The sequence below is a fragment of the Sciurus vulgaris genome (assembly GCF_902686455.1).
Source record: "Sciurus vulgaris genome assembly, chromosome: 6".
NCBI classification, from domain to species: Eukaryota; Metazoa; Chordata; class Mammalia; order Rodentia; family Sciuridae; genus Sciurus; species Sciurus vulgaris.
Window position 1 is genome coordinate 1,147,035 of NC_136466.1, and position 19,972 is coordinate 1,167,006.

At 61.5% G+C, this 19,972-nt stretch overlaps 1 protein-coding gene and 1 long non-coding RNA gene across 4 annotated transcripts in view; one reads left to right on the forward strand and one right to left on the reverse strand.

The window, feature by feature from the left end:
- The window catches only part of NLRP3 (NLR family pyrin domain containing 3), a 52,366-nt gene extending 32,530 nt beyond the window's left edge, over positions 1-19,836 (forward strand). For both annotated transcript variants that reach the window (XM_079143611.1, XM_079143612.1), the window contains 8 exons: positions 2,147-2,260; positions 3,018-4,779; positions 6,828-6,998; positions 9,818-9,988; positions 10,798-10,968; positions 15,990-16,160; positions 16,353-16,523; positions 19,224-19,836. In XM_079143611.1, coding sequence (XP_078999737.1) covers positions 2,147-2,260; positions 3,018-4,779; positions 6,828-6,998; positions 9,818-9,988; positions 10,798-10,968; positions 15,990-16,160; positions 16,353-16,523; positions 19,224-19,323 — 2,831 coding nt within the window. In that variant the 3' untranslated portion in view covers positions 19,324-19,836. The remainder of the gene's footprint in view (positions 1-2,146; positions 2,261-3,017; positions 4,780-6,827; positions 6,999-9,817; positions 9,989-10,797; positions 10,969-15,989; positions 16,161-16,352; positions 16,524-19,223) is intronic.
- LOC306663292 overlaps positions 1-19,972 on the reverse strand; it is a 726,016-nt gene that overhangs the window by 259,850 nt on the left and 446,194 nt on the right. The gene's annotated exons all lie outside the window — the stretch shown is intronic.

The following is a 19,972-nucleotide window of genomic DNA, read 5'->3' on the forward strand; positions in this document are numbered from 1 at the left end:
TGGGCACCTTCCCAGGGGCTGCTGGTGATGTGTGCTGCTTTTTTGGAGAAAGTCCTACTCAAGTCCTTTCGCTTGGTGGGTTTTTCCTGTGAACTCCTGGGAGCACTTTCCACGCTCTGATTTCACCCTATCAGATGATGACTTGCCAATGCTTCTTCCCATCCTCTGGTTTTTGCCTTTTCCCGTTGATTGCATCCTCCAGTCACAGAAGTTAGTGTTTTGGGGGGAATTTCTTGTTATCTTGGCTTGTCCGTCCGTCTTCCCTGTGGTAGAGCCAGGAGAAGATCGGGAAAGCAGCTTGCTTTTCCTAACTCCTCAAAAGACCCAGTGCAGTCACCCAGCCTGCTGCCCCAGCGGCTGCCCTCCCGGCCTCTCCAGCGGGGCCGGCGGGGCCTGCATCCCACTCTGAGTCCAGCAGGAACGCGCAGGGTCTACGTGTCGAGCCCACCTTGCACAGCTAAGGAGGAGCTCTGTCCTCGCGGAATCACGAGGTTGTGGGAAGCCTTTCCCACACCACTGCTCTTGGCCCCGCGCACAGGCGGGCTGTCACCCAGGAAGTCCCTGTGGCATCAGGCCGGGGGCAGGGAAAGGAGGGGTGGGAGTCAGCAGGTAAGGAGCCGCGCGGCAGAGTGGAGAGAGCAGGGGTGGGAAGCAGGCGTGGGGCCGCTCTGATGCCCTCACATGCTCCTGGAGCCACCCTGACGGTGGCGCTGCTCCTGAGTTCCTGGGGCCCTTTCAGTGGGCTTTGTTGCAGGTTCAAGAGCCCCACAGGTTGGCCTGTGTCTTGGCCTGCTTCCCAGCGTGTGAGCGGGACCCGAGCTTCTGACTGCACTGGGCTCTTTGGGACCAGAGCCACAGCCAGGTAGAAAGTCAGTCATTTTTGGCCAAAGTCTAGTTTTTTATTTTTTACTGGGGATTGAACTCAGGGACTCTCGACCACGGAGCCACACCCCCAGTTCTATTTTGTATTTTATTTAAGACAGGGTCTTGCCGAGTTGCTTAGGGCCTCACTTTTGCTGAGGCTGGCTTTGCACTGGCGCTCCTCCTGCCTCAGCCTCCCAAGCTGCTGGGATGACAGGCGTGCTCCTCGGCACTCGGCTCAAAGTCTAGTTCTTAACTCTGATGCCACGCTGGCTTCCACGTCTGGATTTTGAGTGGAAAAGTTAGAGTCCTCCTTTGGAGTCTTTGGGCTGCGTTTAAATCTGGTGAGACTCAGGCGGGCGTGGGCTGAGTCAGACATGGCTCTGGGGTGGTCTTGCACGGCACCTGCTTTCTGAAGAGCAGGCGGGCTCGGGAGCCTCCCGCCTGGCTCCCAGTCTGCCCACGTGTGGCTGTGCCCGGGCCAGCCTGTGCCCTCCCGGGCTCGTTTTCTCCATGAGTAGCAGCTCCCTTGGGATTGTCGCCAGTGACTGTTGAGACCTGAGTCTCAGCTCTGGTCCATGTCGGACTCACCTGGGAGCTTTGCACAGAGAGGGCACCTGGGCCTCCCCCACCCAACCAGGAAGCTCTGCGGGATCCCTGGAGCCGGCGGGTGTCCTGAGCTCCCTGGGCAAGTCTAGGGTCGGCCAGGCCTCCCATGGCTGCGTCAGCCCGAAACGGATGGGTCCTTCTTGCCCTGGAAACCCCAGCAGTCTAGATGTGAGAGCAGAGAGCGTGGGTGAGATGGCTCACAGGTGGCGGCGGGCGGGGAAGACCCATCCCTACTGCAGATGCTGAGGCCCTGGGCTGGCCTCCCAGTTAGGCAGGTAGAGACAGGGGCCCGCCTGGCACCGTGGCTGGTGCACCCCCAGCCTGGGAGGGGGCTCGAGGAGGGAGGCGGTGTGGGCCCTGGGCTGGCAGGTGGGTGCAGCCAGTTCCAAAGCCAGAGCGCAGGAGGCTCAGGAGGCTCCTGCCTGGACTTCTGGCTGGGCGCCCATTACCGTGCAGCCCTGGGGTGACCTCTGCGACCTGGGCAGGCCCGGCCGTGGCTGGTATTGGGCTCCTCTCGGCTGCTTCCTAGGAAGCCTGTCTTTTTTTGGGGGGGGGAGGCGGTGCTGGGGATTGAACCCAGGACCTTGTGCGTGCTAGGCGAGCACTCTGCCAACTGAGCTCTATCCCCAGCCTGAAACCTGGCTTTTGATGCTCTGTTTCCTTCCCTTGGTGTCAGAAGACACACGGGTCCCCAGTCCCACTGTGGTGTGCCAGGAAGACAGCATTGAAGAGGAGTGGAAGAGTTTACTGACCTGCCTTTCCAGAATCTCGATTTGTAAAAAGAAGCATGGTAAGTCATGGGTGGTGATCCTGTTGGGTTTCAGACTGGTCAGGGGCTGGTGGTTCACGGTCCAGTTTGCTCCTGCTCCTTGTTTTATTTATTTATTTATTTTTGTCTGTGGCTCTGGGGATTGAACCCAGAGGTGCTGTACGCCTGAGCCACATCCGTAGCCCTTTTCTTCCCAAGTTGCTGAGGCTGGCCTCCAACTTGTGATCCTCCTACCTCAGCCTCCCAAGTACCTAGGATTACAGGTGTGGTCAGCACACCCTGCTCCTACTCCTTGGGATGCAAGAGCTGTCGCAGGAAATCCACTATCAGTCAAGGAAGCAGACCCAGGTTTGCAGGGCTCCTGTGGTCCCAGAGCCCAGGGGGGTGCTGAGAGGTTCATGTTTTCAAAGTCTAGGCTGTAGGGAGGGAGTAAGATGAGAAAACGAAGCGCTTCCTGGATCTCTGCTCACTTGTGCTTGTGCCACCTCCTGTATCTCTCTCCCCATTGCCACTCCCTCTGGACCACAGGTCCCTGTTTTTTCCCGTTGATTTAAGGAATGCAGAGGTGGATCTGCATCGAGGCACATTTGAAATACAGTAGCGTTCACATCTACTCCTGTGCTGCACACAGGGGAGGCACACTGCCCCCTGCTGGCGGCCGCGCTCCCTGCCTCCCGTCTTGGATCCTGGCGGCAGCTTCGCGAGGGCGCACGCGCTCCCCGAGGGCGCACGCAACCCGCGCAACCCGCGGGGGCCTGACTCTCTGTCCCCGCCCTAGATTACCGCGAGGAGTACCGGCGGCACGTGAGGAGCAGGTTCCACCGCATCGAGGACAGGAACGCGCGCCTGGGCGAGAGTGCGAACCTCAACAAGCGCTACACGCGGCTGCGTCTGGTCAAGGAGTACCCTAGCCAGCAGCAGCGGGAGCAGGAGCTGCTGGCCATCGGCGGGGCCAAGGCGTGGGACAGCCCCATGAGCCCTGTCAGGCTGGAGCTGCTGTTCGAGCCCGAGGACCAGCACGCCGAGCCCGTGCACACGGTGGTGTTCCAGGGAGCGGCTGGCATCGGGAAGACCATCCTGGCCAGGAAGATCATGTTGGACTGGGCGTCGGGAACACTCTTCCAGGACAAGTTTGACTATCTGTTCTACATTCACTGTCGCGAGGTGAGCCTGGTGACCCCGAGGAGCCTGGGGGATCTGATCCTTAGCTGCTGCCCGGGCCCCAGCCCACCTGTGCACAGGATCATGCGCAGGCCCTCCAGGATCCTCTTCCTCATGGACGGCTTTGACGAGCTGCAGGGCGCCTTTGACGAGCACCTGGGCGTGGTCTGCACCGACTGGCGGAAGGCCGAGCGGGGGGACGTCCTCCTGAGCAGCCTCATCAGGAAGAAGCTGCTGCCCGAGGCCTCTCTGCTGGTCACCACCAGGCCCGTGGCCCTGGAGAAGCTGCAGCACCTGCTGGACCGCCCTCGGCACGTGGAGATCCTGGGCTTCTCCGAGGCCAGGAGGAAGGAGTACTTCTTCAAGTACTTCTCAGACGGGGCGCAAGCCCGGGAGGCCTTCAGCCTGATCCAGGAGAATGAGATCCTCTTCACCATGTGCTTCATCCCCCTGGTCTGCTGGATCGTGTGCACTGGGCTGAGGCAGCAGATGGAGAGCGGGCAGGGCCTGGCGCAGACGTCCAAGACCACCACGGCTGTCTACGTGTTCTTCCTGTCCAGCCTGCTGCAGTCGCGTGGGGGCGGTCAGGAGCAGCGCCTCTCTGCCCACCTGCGGGGCCTCTGCTCGCTGGCCGCGGATGGAATCTGGAACCAGAAGATCCTCTTCGAGGAGCGTGATCTGAGGGACCACGGCCTGCAGGAGGGGGACGTGTCGGCCTTCCTGCAGATGAACCTGTTCCAGAAGGAGGTGGACTGCGAGAAGCTCTATAGCTTCATCCACATGACCTTCCAGGAGTTCTTCGCCGCCATGTACTACCTGCTGGAGGAGGAGGCCGAGGAGGACGGCGAGGCAGACAGGCCCCTGCGGCGCCCGCCACTTCCGCACCGCGACGTCAGGGTGCTGCTGGAGAACTATGGCAAGTTCGAGAAGGGATACCTGATTTTCGTCGTCCGCTTCCTCTTCGGCCTCGTGAACCAGGAGAGGACCTTGTACTTGGAGAGGAAACTGAGCTGCAAGATCTCTCAGCAAGTGAGGGTGGAGCTGCTGAAGTGGATTGAAGCCAAAGCCAAGGCCAAGAAGCTGCAGGTGCAGCCCAGCCAGCTGGAGCTGTTCTACTGCCTGTACGAGATGCAGGAGGAGGGCTTCGTGCAGCGGGCCCTGGACCACTTCCCCAAAATGGAGATCAACCTCTCCACCAGGATGGACCACGTGGTCTCCTCCTTCTGCATCAAGAACTGTCGCTGCGTGGAAACACTGTCCCTGGGGTTCCTGCACACCTTGACCAAGGAGGAGGAGGAGGAGGAGGAGGAGGAGGAGAGCAGACATCTCCATGCCAGGCAGCACGCCCTCCTGGGTCCTCATGCCGCCTCTTCTCCCAGGTAAGGAGACATGGCTTCCACAGGCGCCACAACTGCCTCTGCCTTCAGGCCCCTTTTCACGGTATTTACTTCCTCTCCTCTCTTAACCATTCTGCAAATACAGCAACACACCAAATAATAATGTCACTAGTGCCCATTTCTACCAGACCCTTTCAATATCAGAGATTGACTTGTGGCTGGTGGATAAGTTCAATGACAAAGAAGACCAATAAAATAAGAAACAAATATTTGGGGGCATACCAGTTCAGTGTGGAGTACTGAGTGGGTGTAGAATTGAATGCAAATTGCTGGTAATTTACTCAGTGCATTCTCTTAGAGTACTCGAGCTGCTGAAATAGAATGCCTGAGGCTGGGACATTTGTAAAGAACAAAGGTTTATTTATTACAGTTCTGGAGACTGGGAAGTCTGGACTGAGGGGCTGACCCAGAGAGGACCTTTGTGCTGCATCATCCCCTGGGGGAAGGTGGAAGAGCAGGAGGGGGCGTGTGTACATGCAGGCGAGAGAGGTGGAACCTCAGCCCCCCTCCTTCTGTAGCAGGGTAGTCTACCTGAGGGTAGCGCCTTCATGACCCGGGCACTCCCGCCAGGCTCCTCCGTCCAGCACGCGCCTTTCAGGGTGCACATCCCAAGCACAGCATGCATGGCAGGTGGTCAGTGCCCAAGGGGCAAAGCAGCCCTGTGAGTCGGGGTCCAGGAACCAGAGGAGCGGGACAAGGTGCTGCCCCTGTGGCCCCAGTGGCCTGGGAGGCGGAGGCAGGAGGCCCCCAGCCCAAGGTCAGCCTCAGCAACTCAGCACAAACCTGCCTCAGAATAACAATGAAAAGCTCTGGGTGCAGCTCCGTGAGGCACTGGCCGCAGCTCCCTGGCAGAGTGCCCGGGGTTCAGTCCCAGGCCAAGCCCCCCAGCATACGAGGACCGAGGGCCCTGGCACGGTGGCCGGGGAGGCCTGTGGGCACAGGGACGGTGCCCTGCTGCTGCTGCCACTGGTGGGAACAGAAGGAGGGCTGTCCCTGTAGAAAGCGTGCAGGTGACAGCAGGGCGACACGGCCCCGGACAAGCCTTGGTGACGGGGACGGGAAGGGGGTCGGGGAAGGGGGGCTGGAGCCTCCTCTGAGGCCCCTGTTGGCGTTGGATCTATTTTAAATTGGCGAATAACGCAGAGATGGGTGATGCATGGGCGGAGGGTTGGTGGGTAGAGGACGGACAGACACGGGAGGCAGTGGCCTGATTGGCAGGCTGGGGGTCAAGCCCGCCAGCTCACACTCAGCACGTGCTCTGCCACCCAGCGACACCAGGCCCTGGGGGTTGACCAGGTTAGTTGGCATCCCACGGCTCGCCAGTGCATCTGCTTCCTGTGTCTGTCTCCTCGTGGACATTTGTTGTCACCTGTGTCCTCGGGCAGTGCCCCAGGCCCCGGGGCTCCTGCAGCCCTCGCTGACGCCTGCCTCCTTGGACATGCCTGCCCTTTCCCCTGGGTCCCCTCCCCGTCCCCGTAGCTACCACTGCTGTCTCCTTCTGTGACGTTGACTCTTAGGTTCTCCCACGTGGCTTGGCATCAGGATGTCACCAAAAGCATCCCTTGGGGGCTGGTCAGGGAGCTGGGGCCAGCGGCCCTGTCTTGCGCTGGGGTGGTCGGGTTACTTCACTTCCTAAGTCCCTTTTGTGTGACTGTGGGCGCCATCTGCAAACGGAGCAGGAAAGGGACCTTGCTGGCACCAAACATGCCTCCCTTGCTCTTGGACGTCCAGCGCGTGGGCAGCAAGCCCATTTCTGTGTCCCCTGTTGCATGTGAGGGGTAGATGCCGGAGTGAGACCCCCGGGCCTTGGGACGCGTGCCCAGGGCAGGCAGGCTGCGGCGGGATGGTGGCTCACGGGCGGTCTGTCTTCCGAGTGCAGCGCGGGCCTTCCTGGCCCAGTCCTCTGCATTCCTCAGGAACATCCTGGACTCTGCGACCCGGGGCCTGTCTCTGAACTGGCACCTGGAGTCTCTGGCCGTTTGTCCTTCAGAAGCCGACCTCCCTTCTCGCCCCCTTCTTCTGACCCGTAGCCCGCTGAGCTGCTCTCTCACCTCCAGCTTCTGCCGGGGCCTCTTCTCGGTTCTGAGCAGCAGTCGGTGCCTGATGGAGCTGGACCTCAGTGACAACACCCTGGGGGACCCGGGCATGCGGGTGCTGTGCGAGACCCTCCAGCAGCCGGGCTGCAACATCCAGAGGCTGTGGTGAGTCCTGCGTGCGCTGGCGTGGGGCCGGCCGGTCCCCTGCGGTCCTGCAGGGCGTCCCAGGCCAGGCATCAGCAGGTTGGCTTTCCTGAGACGGCTGTCCTGGGCGTGCTGGTGGCTGTTTTCTCCTTGTCCTCCAGCTGTGTCTGTGGCCTCTCCTCGCAAGGACACTGCTCAGAGGTCCATGCCAATGACCTCCTTCCACCGTCACCTGTTGGGAGTCCCTCCTTCCAAATGCACCCAGGTTCTGTGTCCTCCGGGAGAGGGCACAGTCCCGTCCACTGCAGGTGGCCAGCACAGTGAGGGCAGTTTGGGATGGGGAACTGAAAAGAAAGGGACTTCTTGGCCAAAGAGGGCATGACTTCCTGCATCCTGCACTTCCTCAGGCCCTGCTCTGCAGAAGAGCAGATTTCATCACGTGCAATCGAGGTTAGCTAAGCGAGGCCTCGTCACCATGTTTGCGTAGACGGAGGGCCCGGGGACTCTCCTGGGGCTCTTCCAGGAAGCCCCACTTGGCAGAGCTGAGTTAGATCTGGGTGGAGCCTGGGTGGCCACCCCCCTGCCGCTTCGGTCAGCTGTGCCTGCGTTTTTGACGAGCTACGGGACTGATATTGAAGCCTGCTGCTGCTTCTTTTTGAGGGTGAAAAGCATTGCCCAGGCCGGTCTCAAGCCCCTGGGCTCAGGAGACCCCCAGCCTCCCGAGTGGCTGGGACTGCTGCTGCCTGCCCCGTGCTGGCCCCTGCAGCCCACTGCCCAGGGGGCCTTCACACCGCCTCTCTTCGTCCCTGCCTCGCCCACCTCACCTGCATACAGCCGCTGTCCCCTCTCTTGGTCTTCACTGGCCTGGCTCCAGCCACCCGCCCCCTGTAGAAGGTCGCAGGGCCCCCTGGTCACTGTGTGTGTCTTGAAGTTGTCTTTGCAACGCTGACCAGGATCTGCAGAGTGCCTGCTGGCTCCATGGTCTCTGCCCCTGCTCTGCCCAGCCCTTTGTTCACAGAGAAGAAGAGGGTTGCTCGCAAGGCCCTGCCTTGACCATGCCTTCCCTGCCTGGCGCTCTTGCTACTCCTTTGATAAGTCAGAAGCCTCCTCTGGCTCCAGGGCTCTGGTTGCCGGGCACCGACCATTGGTTCTCCAGCCTCACCCCAAGACCGGGTCCCTTGCCCGCTGTGGGTGCCCCACGTGATTCTAGGGGTGAGACGCAGGCAGGGGTAAGCAGATGCTCGTGGGTGAGGAGAGACCCAGAGGCCATGTGCTTGCAGCTGGTATGAAGATGGGGACAGAGAGAAGGTGCTGCAGTGAGCTCCTGGGCACGTGACCCCTGGCCTGGGAAGGAGTGGAGCTCCTGCATCCACAGCAGGGACAAGCTGTTGCTGTTGGTGCAGGCGGGGGTGGTAGTGTGCGAGGGCTTGCGTGCGTGTGCGTGCATGTGCATGTGTGTGTGCGTGCGTGTGTGCGCGTGTGCATGTGCACGTGTGTGTGCGTGTGCATGTGCATGTGTGTGCATGTGCATGTGTGCGTGTGTGCGTGCGTGTGCATATGCATGTGTGCGTGTGTGCGCGTGTGCGTGTGCGTGTGTGCATGTGTGCGTGTGTGCGCGTGCATGTGCATGTGTGCGCGTGCGTGTGTGTGCGTGTGTGCGTGCGTGTGCATGTGCATGTGTGCGTGCATGTGTGTGCATGTGTGCATGTGTGTGTGCATGTGTGCATGTGTGCGTGTGCGTGTGCGTGCATGCGTGTGCGCCTGTGTGCATGTGTGCGTGCGTGTGCATGCATGCGTGCGTGCGTGTGTGTGTAGGGATCAAAGTTTTCTGTTGCTACAACAAAATGCTTAAGATGGGGTACTTTAGCTTATTTAGCTCACAGATTTGGAGGCTGGAAGTCCAAACAGCAAGGTGCCAGCCGAGGGGAGAGTCTTTCATGGATGGCTTCAGGCCAGGAGTGTATGGCAGAAGAAGTCTCGGTGATTCAGGAGGCTGGACAGTGGGGGCCAGCCTTGCTCCTCAGGACGCCCTCTTGTGGGAACTCACTGGGGTGCTGGGAGGAAGATGCGAGTCCCTCTGGAGGGCAGCACCCTGGGGACCTCCTCTGCACCTGGCTCGACCTCTGGAAGGTCCCTCCTCCTGACGTCTCCATGCTGGAGCCCAGATCCCGACAGGGAACTGTGGGGACAAATGACATCCAACAGTCAGGCCCCGGGAACCAGAGCGCCTGCAGCTTTGGGGTCTCTCCTTCGGTGTGGAGGGAGCGCTGTGATGGGTTGTCGGGAGAACAGGAGAGGCTGGAGACAGCTGGCCCCTGCGCCCCTGCGGAGACGGGTGCCAGGGCCCCGGTGCTGCCGCTCGCTGTGTCCGGGCTGTTCACTGCCAGTCCTCCTGCTGACCCACACTGCAGAGCTGGCCTCTGGCCTCTGGGCAGGACCCGGGGGCTCTGCTTAGATGGCCCTCGGGAGAGCCCGAGTCGTTCCCGTGCACCGGAGGACCCGGCTCCTAGAGCCACATGGGGGCACGCTGAGCTGGACGCCCCGCTCTCCACCCTGGGGTGGGAGCCTGGGGTAACAGGAGCAGAGGTCTCAGGTCTGGGTCCACCACGGCCAGCCTGCTCCGGCCTGGGGTGGGGCAGGGTCCACTCGCCATGGTGGCTGGGCCCCAGGTCCCCTCCAGGACCTGCCCAGGGACCTCACTCCTCCCACTGGGTCCCTCCCCCAAAGGCTCCACCACCGCCCAGGCGCGGGGGCGGCGGCCAAGCCCCCACACAGGCCGGGGACAGCTGGGCCGCCTGGGCAGGCTGCGTCCTGACGCGCTCTGCCCCGTCTTGCTGAAGGCTGGGGCGCTGTGGCCTCTCCCACCTCTGCTGCTTCGACATCTCCTTGGTCCTGAGCAGCAACCAGAAGCTGGTGGAGCTGGACCTGAGTGACAATGCCCTGGGGGACTTCGGCGTCAGGCTTCTGGGCGTGGGCCTGAAGCACCTGCTCTGCCGCCTGCAGAAGCTCTGGTGAGTCGACCCGTGTGGGCCCTGCTTGCGGTCTGCGAGGCCGGGGAACTGCATTCTGTGAGAGGGGCCTCGCTCTCGGAGGCCCTGAGGCCTCCTCTGTGGGTGCTGCCAACCACCTAGGCGGTGGGGAAGCCAGTGGAGGCCCTGGTGGGGACACAGAGATGGTCTGGGGACACAGAGATGCAGCCGAGGGAAGTAGGACTGCCATGCTGGGCGCGGGGAAGAGCGAGACTTCACGAGCTCTCAGCCCTCATGCTAGGTAGCAAGCCCGCGCCAAAGCGGACTGCCTCCTGACTTGAGCCCCTCACCATCCGCTCGCGGGAGACCTGGGTCCTGGAGCAGCGGAGGGAGGGGAGGGAGTCCATTCACGCTGGGAGAGACCCGCAGGTGCCCCCGGGCGGAGGTGCCCTGGCATTCCGACCCACACACACTGCAGGGTGGGTGAGACGGGGCAGTGGCCCAGGGCCAGGCTGCGACCCGGCACTCAAGCCCTGGGGAGCTGACAGACGGGAGGTGGAGGGGCTGCAGGCGGCAGGCCGGGAGGGTGATGGTGCCCGTGGGCTGTCACAGGGAAAGCTCCAGGGGTGGCCCAGTGACCTGCGCACGTGCAGCTCAGGTGGCGGGGCTGAATCCTCTCTCCATGGTGGAACCGCCCAGGCAGTCAGGAGAGGTCACAGGGTTGGATGGGCTTGCCCTCGCCTGCTGGTCCCCGCAGAGGGAAGTCGGGCTCCTGCAAGGCTAGGCTTGCGGGAGGAGCCCCTCCTGCAGGGTGAGGAGGAGGTGCCACCGTGACCTTCTCTCCCTGGAAGGTTGGTCAGTTGCTGCCTCACGTCAGCATGTTGCCAGGACCTCGCGGCCGTGCTGAGTGCCAGCCGCTCCCTGACCAGACTCTACATCGGAGAAAACGCCTTGGGCGACGCAGGAATGAGGATCCTTTGCGAGACGGCCAAGCATCCACAGTGCAGCCTGCAGAAGCTGGGGTAAGACGCGGCCAGCACGCGCAGAAGGAGGTGGGGGCCCTCGCAGATGAGGCTGGGCCCCAGAAGGGAGACCTTGAGACCGTAGGGAGATGCAGCCCAGTTCCCACGGGTGAGGGGCCCGGGAGTCAGGGAGTCTTCCTGTCCTAGGTGTGGACCCCCTGGGCATGCAGTGATGGCAGCCTGGGCTCTGTCCCTGCGGCGCCTGCTCTGGCTCCCTGTCCTGGTCCCCGTCCTCCCCAGGGCCCTGAGAAGCAGCTGTAGCCCCGCCCCGGGCGACTCTGGCCCTTGGTCTGGTCTTGCACAGACATCTCTAAAGCCTCAGCGCACACAGCCCATCGCCTTCCCTGCCGGGTCAGGCTCCCCTGGGCGAAGGCGGGCTGGCCCAGGCCCTAGGAAGGCGCCTCCGACCGGAAGCCGGGCACTCCTGCGGCCTGGGCGCTCCTGCCGTGTGCGCTCCTGCGTGGGTGCTCCTGCCGTGTGCGCTCCTGCGTGGGCGCTCCTGCCGTGCGTGCTCCTGCGTGGGCGCTCCTGCCGTGCGTGCTCCTGCCTGGGCGCTCCTGCCGTGGGCGCTCCTGCCTGAGCGCTCCTGCCGTGGGCGCTCCTGCGTGGGCGCTCCTGCTGTGCGTGCTCCTGCATGGGCGCTCCTGCGTGTGCGCTCCTGCCTGGGCGCTCCTGCTTGGGTGCGCCTGCCGCGTGGGCTCTCCTGCCGGGCGCGCTCCTGCCGCGTGGGCGCTCCTGCCTTGCGCGCTCTTGCGTGGGCGTTCCTGCCGGGAGGGCTCTCCTGCCTGGGTGCTCCTGCCTCGGTCGGGCTTTGCCTCCCTGTGGACGCCCTGCTGGCCTCATGGTTTTGGCAAGCTGTGTCAGGCTTTTGAGACTGGATTTCCACAGAATAAGAATACAGAATTCCACTAATAATGCAGTGCTTTGCACGTATTCTGCTCCTCCATGTTCTTTACCTGGGTTTTCTGTTACAGGAGCCTCTGACATTTTTTTTTTTGGGGGGGTGCTTTACCCAAGCCCTTTTTAATTTTTAAATCATTTTAAATTTTTTGTTTTGAAAACAGGGTCTCACTAAGTTGCTCAGGCCTCTGAATCACTGAGGCTGCCCTTGAACTTGCGATCCTCCTGCCTCAGCCTCCTCAGTCTCTGGGGTTACAGGTGCATGTGCCACCAGGCCTGATATTTTCTCTGACTTGAGAGGAGGCAGTGAGGCTCCAGTAACAGTAGGCCTGTGCCTGAGGACACTGAGGGAGAGGGTGGTAACTCCCTGCACACACCAGTGTCATTTCCAGCACTCTTGCTGCCTGCCTGGGGGCCTCCGCATCCAGCTCTCAACCTACACTTGGGCTCACATGTGCCTTTCTTTTCTTTCTTTTTTTGTGGGTACTGGGGATTAAACTTGGGGTTACTCGACCACTGAGTCACATCCCCGACCCTATTTTGTATTTTATTTAGAGACAGGGTCTCACTGAGTTGCTTAGGGCCCTGCTAAGTTGCTGAAGCTGGCTTTGAGCTTGCGGTCCTCCTGCCTCAGCCTCCTGAGCTGCTGGGATGACAGGCATGCGCCCCGTTCCTGGCTGAGTCTTGACCTTTTGGTATGTTCTGTAAATAAGCTTACATTTACTCACATTACTGACACAATGTTGGCTAGATCAGCGTTCAGGACAAAATAGAGTACGAGGGGTTTTGCAGTGCGCTCCATCAGTGCACCATTCCGACTCTTGGGACTCGGGAGGCTCTGGCCTCCCTTGCCCCACCCATCCGGTGCTCTCCTCCCTGGAGGAGGGCTGCTCACGGAGCCCCTGCTTCTCCTGCATGGCTCTTCCGTGGCACTCTGCTTCTGTGGCGCTGGGTTTGTTCACCGTGTGATTATTTTCAAAATAAATAATGTCTGCACAGACGTTCTCAAAGGGAGGGGGCAGATGCAGAGAGGAGACAAGCAGGAGTGACAGTGCAGGCTGCTTCCTGCCTCGTCACTGAAGGCCTCCGGCATGCCGCAAGGCAGCAGGTGCCTGATGAGGTGTGGTGTGAGGCCATGAGAGGCCAGCAGAGCCTATGGAGGGGAGGCCCGTGGCCCTGACCTCCACGTCCAGTGGCCAAGTTGCTCAGGGCCTCGTGACGTCACTTAGGCTGACCTCGAGTTGCCATCCTCCTGTCTCAGCCTCCCCTTGCCCGGGTGGTGAGTGTAAGTCTGGAGCTGGATTCCTTAGGTGGACTCGCTGACTTCCAGGGCCTACGCTGTGTTAGGACAGCCAGATTTTCTCCTCTTGAACTTCAGGTCTTCCTCTGTGGTTCCATGCTGGGCCCCCTGCCCCCGCACCTGCCCAAGGTCACCTAAGAGACACACAGAGTACGTGCAAAACGTGGTCAATATCAAAATGACCCCCACCCCTGGACCAGCTCCTGCCCGCTACTTCCGGCCTGCTGGATGGGGACTTTGATGGGGACTGCCAGCGATGAAGGAGAGGACGTCCTAAACTCTCCTTACTTTCAGTTCCTTCCCTTCATTTCTTCTTCTTAGTTTTGGTTTTCTTAACATAACACCAAGGAAACTTTAAAACATGCAAAATGACAGGATAGAGGTTTCCTCAAAAATCCTCAAAACAGGGTTCTGATGCAGAGTAGGTGCATGCAGGCCACTAAACACAAGCCCGTGGGACCAGTCCCCGCCACTCTCAGCCAACGCACGGGTCATACTGGCCCAACTGTCCTCCTGTGGACCCTTCCTGAGCTCAGGCCCCTCCCTGTGGAGCTGGTGTGGTGCTGAGGACCAGGCCTGGGGCCCACTGTCCTGCTCCTGTGGACTCTTCCTGAGCTCAGGCCCCTCCCTGTGGAGCTGGCGTTGGTACTGAGGACCAGGCCTGGGGCCCACTGTCCTGCTCCTGTGGACTCTTCCTGAGCTCAGGCCCCTCCCTGTGGAGCTGGCATTGGTACTGAAGACCAGGCCTGGGGCCCACTGTCCTGCTCCTGTGGACTCTTCCTGAGCTCAGGCCCCTCCCTGTGGAGCTGGCGTTGGTACTGAGGACCAGGCCTGGGGCCCACTGTCCTGCTCCTGTGGACTCTTCCTGAGCTCAGGCCCCTCCCTGTGGAGCTGGCGTTGGTACTGAGGACCAGGCCTGGGGCCCACTGTCCTGCTCCTGTGGACTCTTCCTGAGCTCAGGCCCCTCCCTGTGGAGCTGGTGTTGGTGCTGAGGACCAGGCCTGGGGCCCACTGTCCTGCTCCTGTGGACTCTTCCCCTCAGGTGACATTTGTCCTGTTCCCCTCTCCATTTTCAGCTCTTTCCTCCTCACTTTTTCTTTTTTATATTTATTTTATTCATTTTAGGTGTAATGGAGAGAATACCTTTTTTTGTTTATTTTTGTGTGGTGCCAAGTACTGAACCCAGTGCCTCACATGTGAGTGGCTAGTGCTCTACCACTGAGTTCCTGCCTCAGTCCCCCAATTATTCTTAAGCAATTACTCTGATCCTCATTTTTTTTGCATTGTAAATGTAGGAATAAGTAAAACACTTCCCCCTTGAGTTGGTAGAAATTCAGTAAGATCGTTCTCTTTAACGTCATCCTCCCCAGTGAGGTCCATCATAAATACCCTGTCAGTGTCAGCTCTGCAGCTCAGTGTGCGACGCTCTTGTGAGTTCAGGTGGATTCAATAAATAAAAGGCCTGTGCTGACCCCACAAACTGACTCAGGTGGAGCCGGGCCAGGGTCCTGTGCTGGGTCCCTGCAGGAGTGAGCTGACGGTGGCGCCCTCTGGTGGCGCCCTCTGGGTCCTGGTGCTGTCTGACTGCTAACCTGCAAGCTTGCACCCCACCTCCCAGCCTCCGTGGCCACCAGCGTCCTGCTGGCTGCAGCACTGCATCATCGTCACCTGGGTGCTGGGTTCTGGGTGTGAAGGCAGCGCTGGGTCCCTGCCGGCCCAGCCTGAGTGCCAGCGTCTTCACAGACCTCTTGCTGTGTGCCCAGTGCTGCCCTTCCTGGGCAGTGCCCCTTCTCCTCCTCTGGTCTGCCCATCTCTGCTGGTGGTGCCTCGTGTCCCTCTGCGTGTGGTCTCCGAGGACCTTCTGAGGGGCTCCTTCCTGGAGGAGGGAGTGCAGCGGAGCCGCTCCCAGGGGCTCTGTTGGGCCCCTCCCTCTGGTGTGTGTCCCCTCTGTCTGGCGTCCCCGTCTCTCTCCCCCACTCCCCATTGCCTGGAAGACGGAGACGAGCAGGTGGGCAGGACTGCTTCTCATCTCGTCCTGTATTCACGCACTCGGCTGCAACGAGTCCTGATTGTAGACCAAAGTGCTTAGAATGTGCCTGAGCCGAGGACTCGTGGCGCCCAAGCCTGTGTCCACGGCTGCTGGCTGCCGCTGGGGCGGCCTTGGGTGTGAGCTCCCAGCAGGAGGGACACAGCCTCTGACCCAGCCCTCCTGGCCTCGCTGGTGAGAGCTCACCTTGACCCCAGGGTGGACCGTCAGAGCGTCTCACCGCGTGGCTCCAGTGCAGACCCAGACTTCCTGCTCTGAGGATCTCTCCCTGGGCGGAGGGCAGAGGGAGTGGACAGTGGTGTGGCAGGCAGGGTGTCAGGCCTGGTAAGTGGCCTGAGGGCTGTCCCTGACCTCGCCCGTTCCCTGTGGAGTGCCCTCGAGTTGCTAGGTGAGCGGCCAGCGGCACCTCTGTGGCTCACCTCTGCCCTCTGACCTCGAGAGACACTGTGACTCCAGGGGACGCGGGGCTGTGTCTGCGAGAGGTGTGGAGCGTCACGGCCGCGTAGAGCCAGGCGGGCAGGTCTCTGGTGTCGGGTGCTGGCGGTCGGGCCACTCTGGTGTTTTCCTGAAGAAGTGCTGAGGACGCCGCTGCAGAGGCCTCTGGAGGGAGGCACGGTGGGGTCGGGTCCTGTGCTTTGCTCTGTCTGCAGTGTCTGCAGAGAGCGCGTCTGCCTGCCCCGTGGGACCCCTCAGATGCCCGCGAGCTGGAGGTGCAGCTGCTCTGACGGGCGTGCCTGTGTTGGGCTGCTGCTGAGGACTCTGCTCTGTCTGCAGGTTGGTGAATTCTGGTCTCACGTCCGCCTGCTGTTCAGCTCTGTCCTCGGTGCTCAGAACGAACCGGAGCCTCACGCACCTTTACCTGCGCGGCAACGCTCTCGGGGACGCGGGCCTCAAGCTCCTCTGCGAGGGGCTCCTGCTCCCCAGCTGCAGGCTGCAGGTGTTGGAGTGAGTCCTTGGCTGCTCGATGGGGTGGGGTCCCTGGTGGGGAAGGGCCCTGAGAGGCAGGTCCACCGGAGTGGCCCGTGACCGCCTGGGGGCAGGAGGAGACTTCTGGGTGGTGCAAAGGCCAGTTGAGCTCCTTGCACCTGGGGCCTGGGGAGGCCTGGGGGTGTCTCCTCAAAGTGGTCTTTCTCGCAGACTGGACAATTGCAGCCTCACCTCGCACTGCTGCTGGGACCTCTCCATGATCCTGACCTCCAATCGGAGCCTGCAGAAGCTGAGCCTGGGCAACAATGACCTTGGCGACCTGGGGGTCATGATGCTCTGCGAGGTCCTGAGGCAGCGGGGCTGTCTCCTCCGGAACCTGCAGTGAGTGCTCTGCAGAGGGCCTGCCCAGCCGGCTCCCCAGACCCGGCGGCTCTCAGGGTTCCTTGGGGCCTGGCCTCTGGGGTGCAGAGGACCTGGGCTGCCCGCTCCGCAGCGTCCAGAGGCTCAGAGCGCCGGGCACAGTGGGTTGGAGAAGGCTTTCCACCCCGTGTCCCCAGGGAAGCGGGTCTGATGACGGTGCAGAGCTCGGGCGCTGGCGGCAGCGTCTGAGCACGGGGGCTGCTGTCCCGACTCCAGACGACTGACTGGACACCGCCACACGCTCAGCAGAAGGGCCCTCGGCCTGGTGGGCATCAGCTCTCTGGCCGGAGCGTCCCGGAGCGTCTCCCAGCTTCTTAGAACCGCTGCACAGAGCTTCCCACTTAAGCCGTTTCCGAAGCTCGACTCGGGTCGGCACGTTCTCCTCTGGCCTCTCTCCTGCTTTCCAGCTGTCACCTGCTTTGTGTCATCGTCCTGGCCTGTGTGCGGTGAATTTTCAGGTCTCGGTCGCCAGGCGAAGGCTTGTCTCTTGCACTTTCACCCTTACTTTAATCATACAGCCTCTGGCTTCACCGTGGCTGCGCTGTGAATTCCAGGTCTGAAGGCCTCTCTGACCCCTCCCCTCGGAGGGTCAATGTGCCCTTGACCCCCTGCGTCCAGATCCGGAGCCCCGCTCCTCCCAGTCGCAGCCGAGACCTGCTTTCCCGGCTGTGCAGACAAGAATGCTCTGGTGCTGTTTCAGCAGCTCTTCTTCCATGCCTGCGTCTGCCCCGCGGCTCGCCTGTGAGCGCTGCGTCCATGGGTCGCGTGCTGCCTGGCCTCCGCTTGGAAGCGTCCAGGGCCCTCGCCTGCTCTAGTCCCCGTAGGCCCTGGTCTGGACAGCCCGGAGCCGGTGCGTTCTGCAGGGCCCATGCCCGCTGCTCCGTGGGCAGCAGACACGGCAGCTGCAGTGAGGCAGGCCTCACTCTTGCCAGGTGCTCAGGGGCTTCTGGCACTCGCAGCGGGAGCTGCGGCCCCGGTGGCTCTGAGCCCCCAGCAGCTGAGCTGCCTCCGATGACCACCTTCCCCACCTGAGCTCCTGCTGCTGCGGTCGCAGGGGGGTCCTCTCCGGGCTGCAACGGCAGAGCCCTCTCTGGACCCTCACTGGTGCTGGCCCTGCGTCTGGGGCTCTGCCCGTGCAGTGCCCGCCTCGCTTGCTCCCACACCCTGACTGAGCTGCGTGAAGGCCTCCTCCCGGGGCGGCGCCCTTGCCTCTCCTCTGCTCCCTCCACAGCGGGCTCGCTGGCTCCAGGCTGTGCTGCGTTCTCCTTAGTGTACTTTCTGTCTCCCTACGATACACATCCGGGAGCCCAGGGAGTCCTGGCCACTCCTCGGCCCCCAAGCTGAGCCTGCCAGGGTGCAGGTCAGTGCCGCCTCTTTGTGAGGATGCCGTGGGCACGTCCACGACGTTCCCAGGCCAAGACAAGTGGGGGAACAGAGGGCGGGACTGCTCAGGATGCAGCCGGGGACCTTGCTATTTCGTGCGTCACTGACGTGGCCCTGAGGGACGTTCAGCACCTGGCCTGGGGACAGGCTCAGGGCAGACTGGGGAAGCCACAGCTGCAGTGAGCCTGTCTTCCTCGCTCTGGTCTCCATAATAAAGCAGAGCGGTGGCGTGCAGCAGAGCCCGTGTTCTCCGTCTGGAGGCTGCGTGTCCCAGATGAAGGTTCTGGCTGGCTCAGACGCCGGCGGGGCTTCCTCTCCTTTGCAGACGACTGAAGGTGGCGGGTGGGAGGAAGGAGTGGGACAAGCACTCTGGAGTCTCCTGCAAGGCGTCCGCCATTGTGAGGGGCCGCCTGTGACTTTGTCGTCTCTGACCCGATAGCATCACCCTGGGGTCAGGGCTTCAACGTGGGTGTGAAGGCCGTCACTCCTTCAGTCTGCCCCACGAGCCACTGAGCCTGCTGGGATGAGGTGGGATGGGCGGCTCCCAGGGTCCCGAGAGCCGGGACCTTCCCGTCTCTCTTCCCTGCCTGCTGGTAGATGTCGGCATCCAGGTTAGATGAGCGTCTGGAGGGCACAGGACAGCGGACATCTGCCCAGACAGGGCTGGTGACGCGGGGGGACAGCTGTGGCTCTGGCTGTGGGAGCCGCCCTGCAGCCACGCTGGCGAGGGCCCCGCCACCATCGATGTCGCCGCAGCCGTGGGCGGCCGCCCTGTCCAGTTGGGGTGGACATGTGGGCTGTGATGTGGTCCTCTCACCTTCAACTGTGTTGAAAGAGCTCTCACGCGAAGGTCCAGGGCGGAGCGGTGTGCTCCGTTGACCAGCTGCTCGGGGGCTGAGGTGGCAGGTCCTTGGCCCAGAGCTGGAGGCCAGCCTGGGCAGCATAGTGAGACCCTTCTCAGAAATACGCCCCCGAAGCCACGCTGGGCCTGCAGCTCAGCTCTCAGAGCGCAGAGGCGTGTGGGTCAAGGGCCTCGAGGGATGAGTTTCTCCAGCACTGGGGACGGAGCCAGCGTGCTGTGCCCCTGAGCTGCGCCCAGCCCTTTTTACTTTTTATTTTGAGACAGGGTCTTCCCTAGTTGCCAGGCTGGCCTGGAGCTTGTGACCTCCTGCCTCAGCTCCTGTGGTGCGGGATCGCAGGTGTGCAGCGGGCTGGATGAAGGTGAAGGCTGACACGCGCCTTCTGAGGACGACCGAGGCTTTCTGCTTGCCTTCGCAGGTTGTGTGAGATGTACTTCAACCACGAGGCGAAACGTGCCTTGGAAATGCTGCAGGAGGAAAGGCCAGAGCTGACCGTTGTCTTTGAGCCTCTGTGGTAGGGTGGACGCAGGCCCACCAGGCACCCGCTCTGTGCCTCCGCTGCCCAGCTGTGCCCAGCCCTCCCGCACCTGGGGAGGCCCTCCACCTGGCCCTTGCGCCCTCAGGGCCGGGGCGACTGACGGTGCCGCTCCTTCCTGGACGGGGCAGCTCTCGGCAGGCTCCGCGGCTGCAGTGTCCCTGCAGGGTGCTCATGGGTCGGCTCCTTCGGGAGCACATCCTCTTCCTTTGCCTCTTCCTGCCCCCAAGTGTCCCCTCCCCGGCTCCCCTTCTCTCTCTTGTCTTCTGCCTAAGCCTCCATCCCTCTTCCCACTGAGTGCCCAGGACGCGGAACTACCCATGTGCCGTGTGGAATTTTGCGGCAGCTACTATTTATTTTTAATTTTGTAACAGTTATATTTTCTAACAAAAATAATTCATGTTTATTTTAGCTGGTTGAAAATTCAGATATGTATATGAAAACTTTCATCTGGTTATTGAATTGATTCTTTAATTCCAAAAAGTGTCTTTGGGGTTGTTTGTCTAGACTCTTGAAGGCCGACTGCTGTGTGCGTTTGAACATCTTTGTAAAGTGACTTGACCATGGTTGGTGGAAACTGCGCCACCTCACTCGGCTCTGAGGGTGGAGTTCCGGCCCTGTGTGGCCGGGGG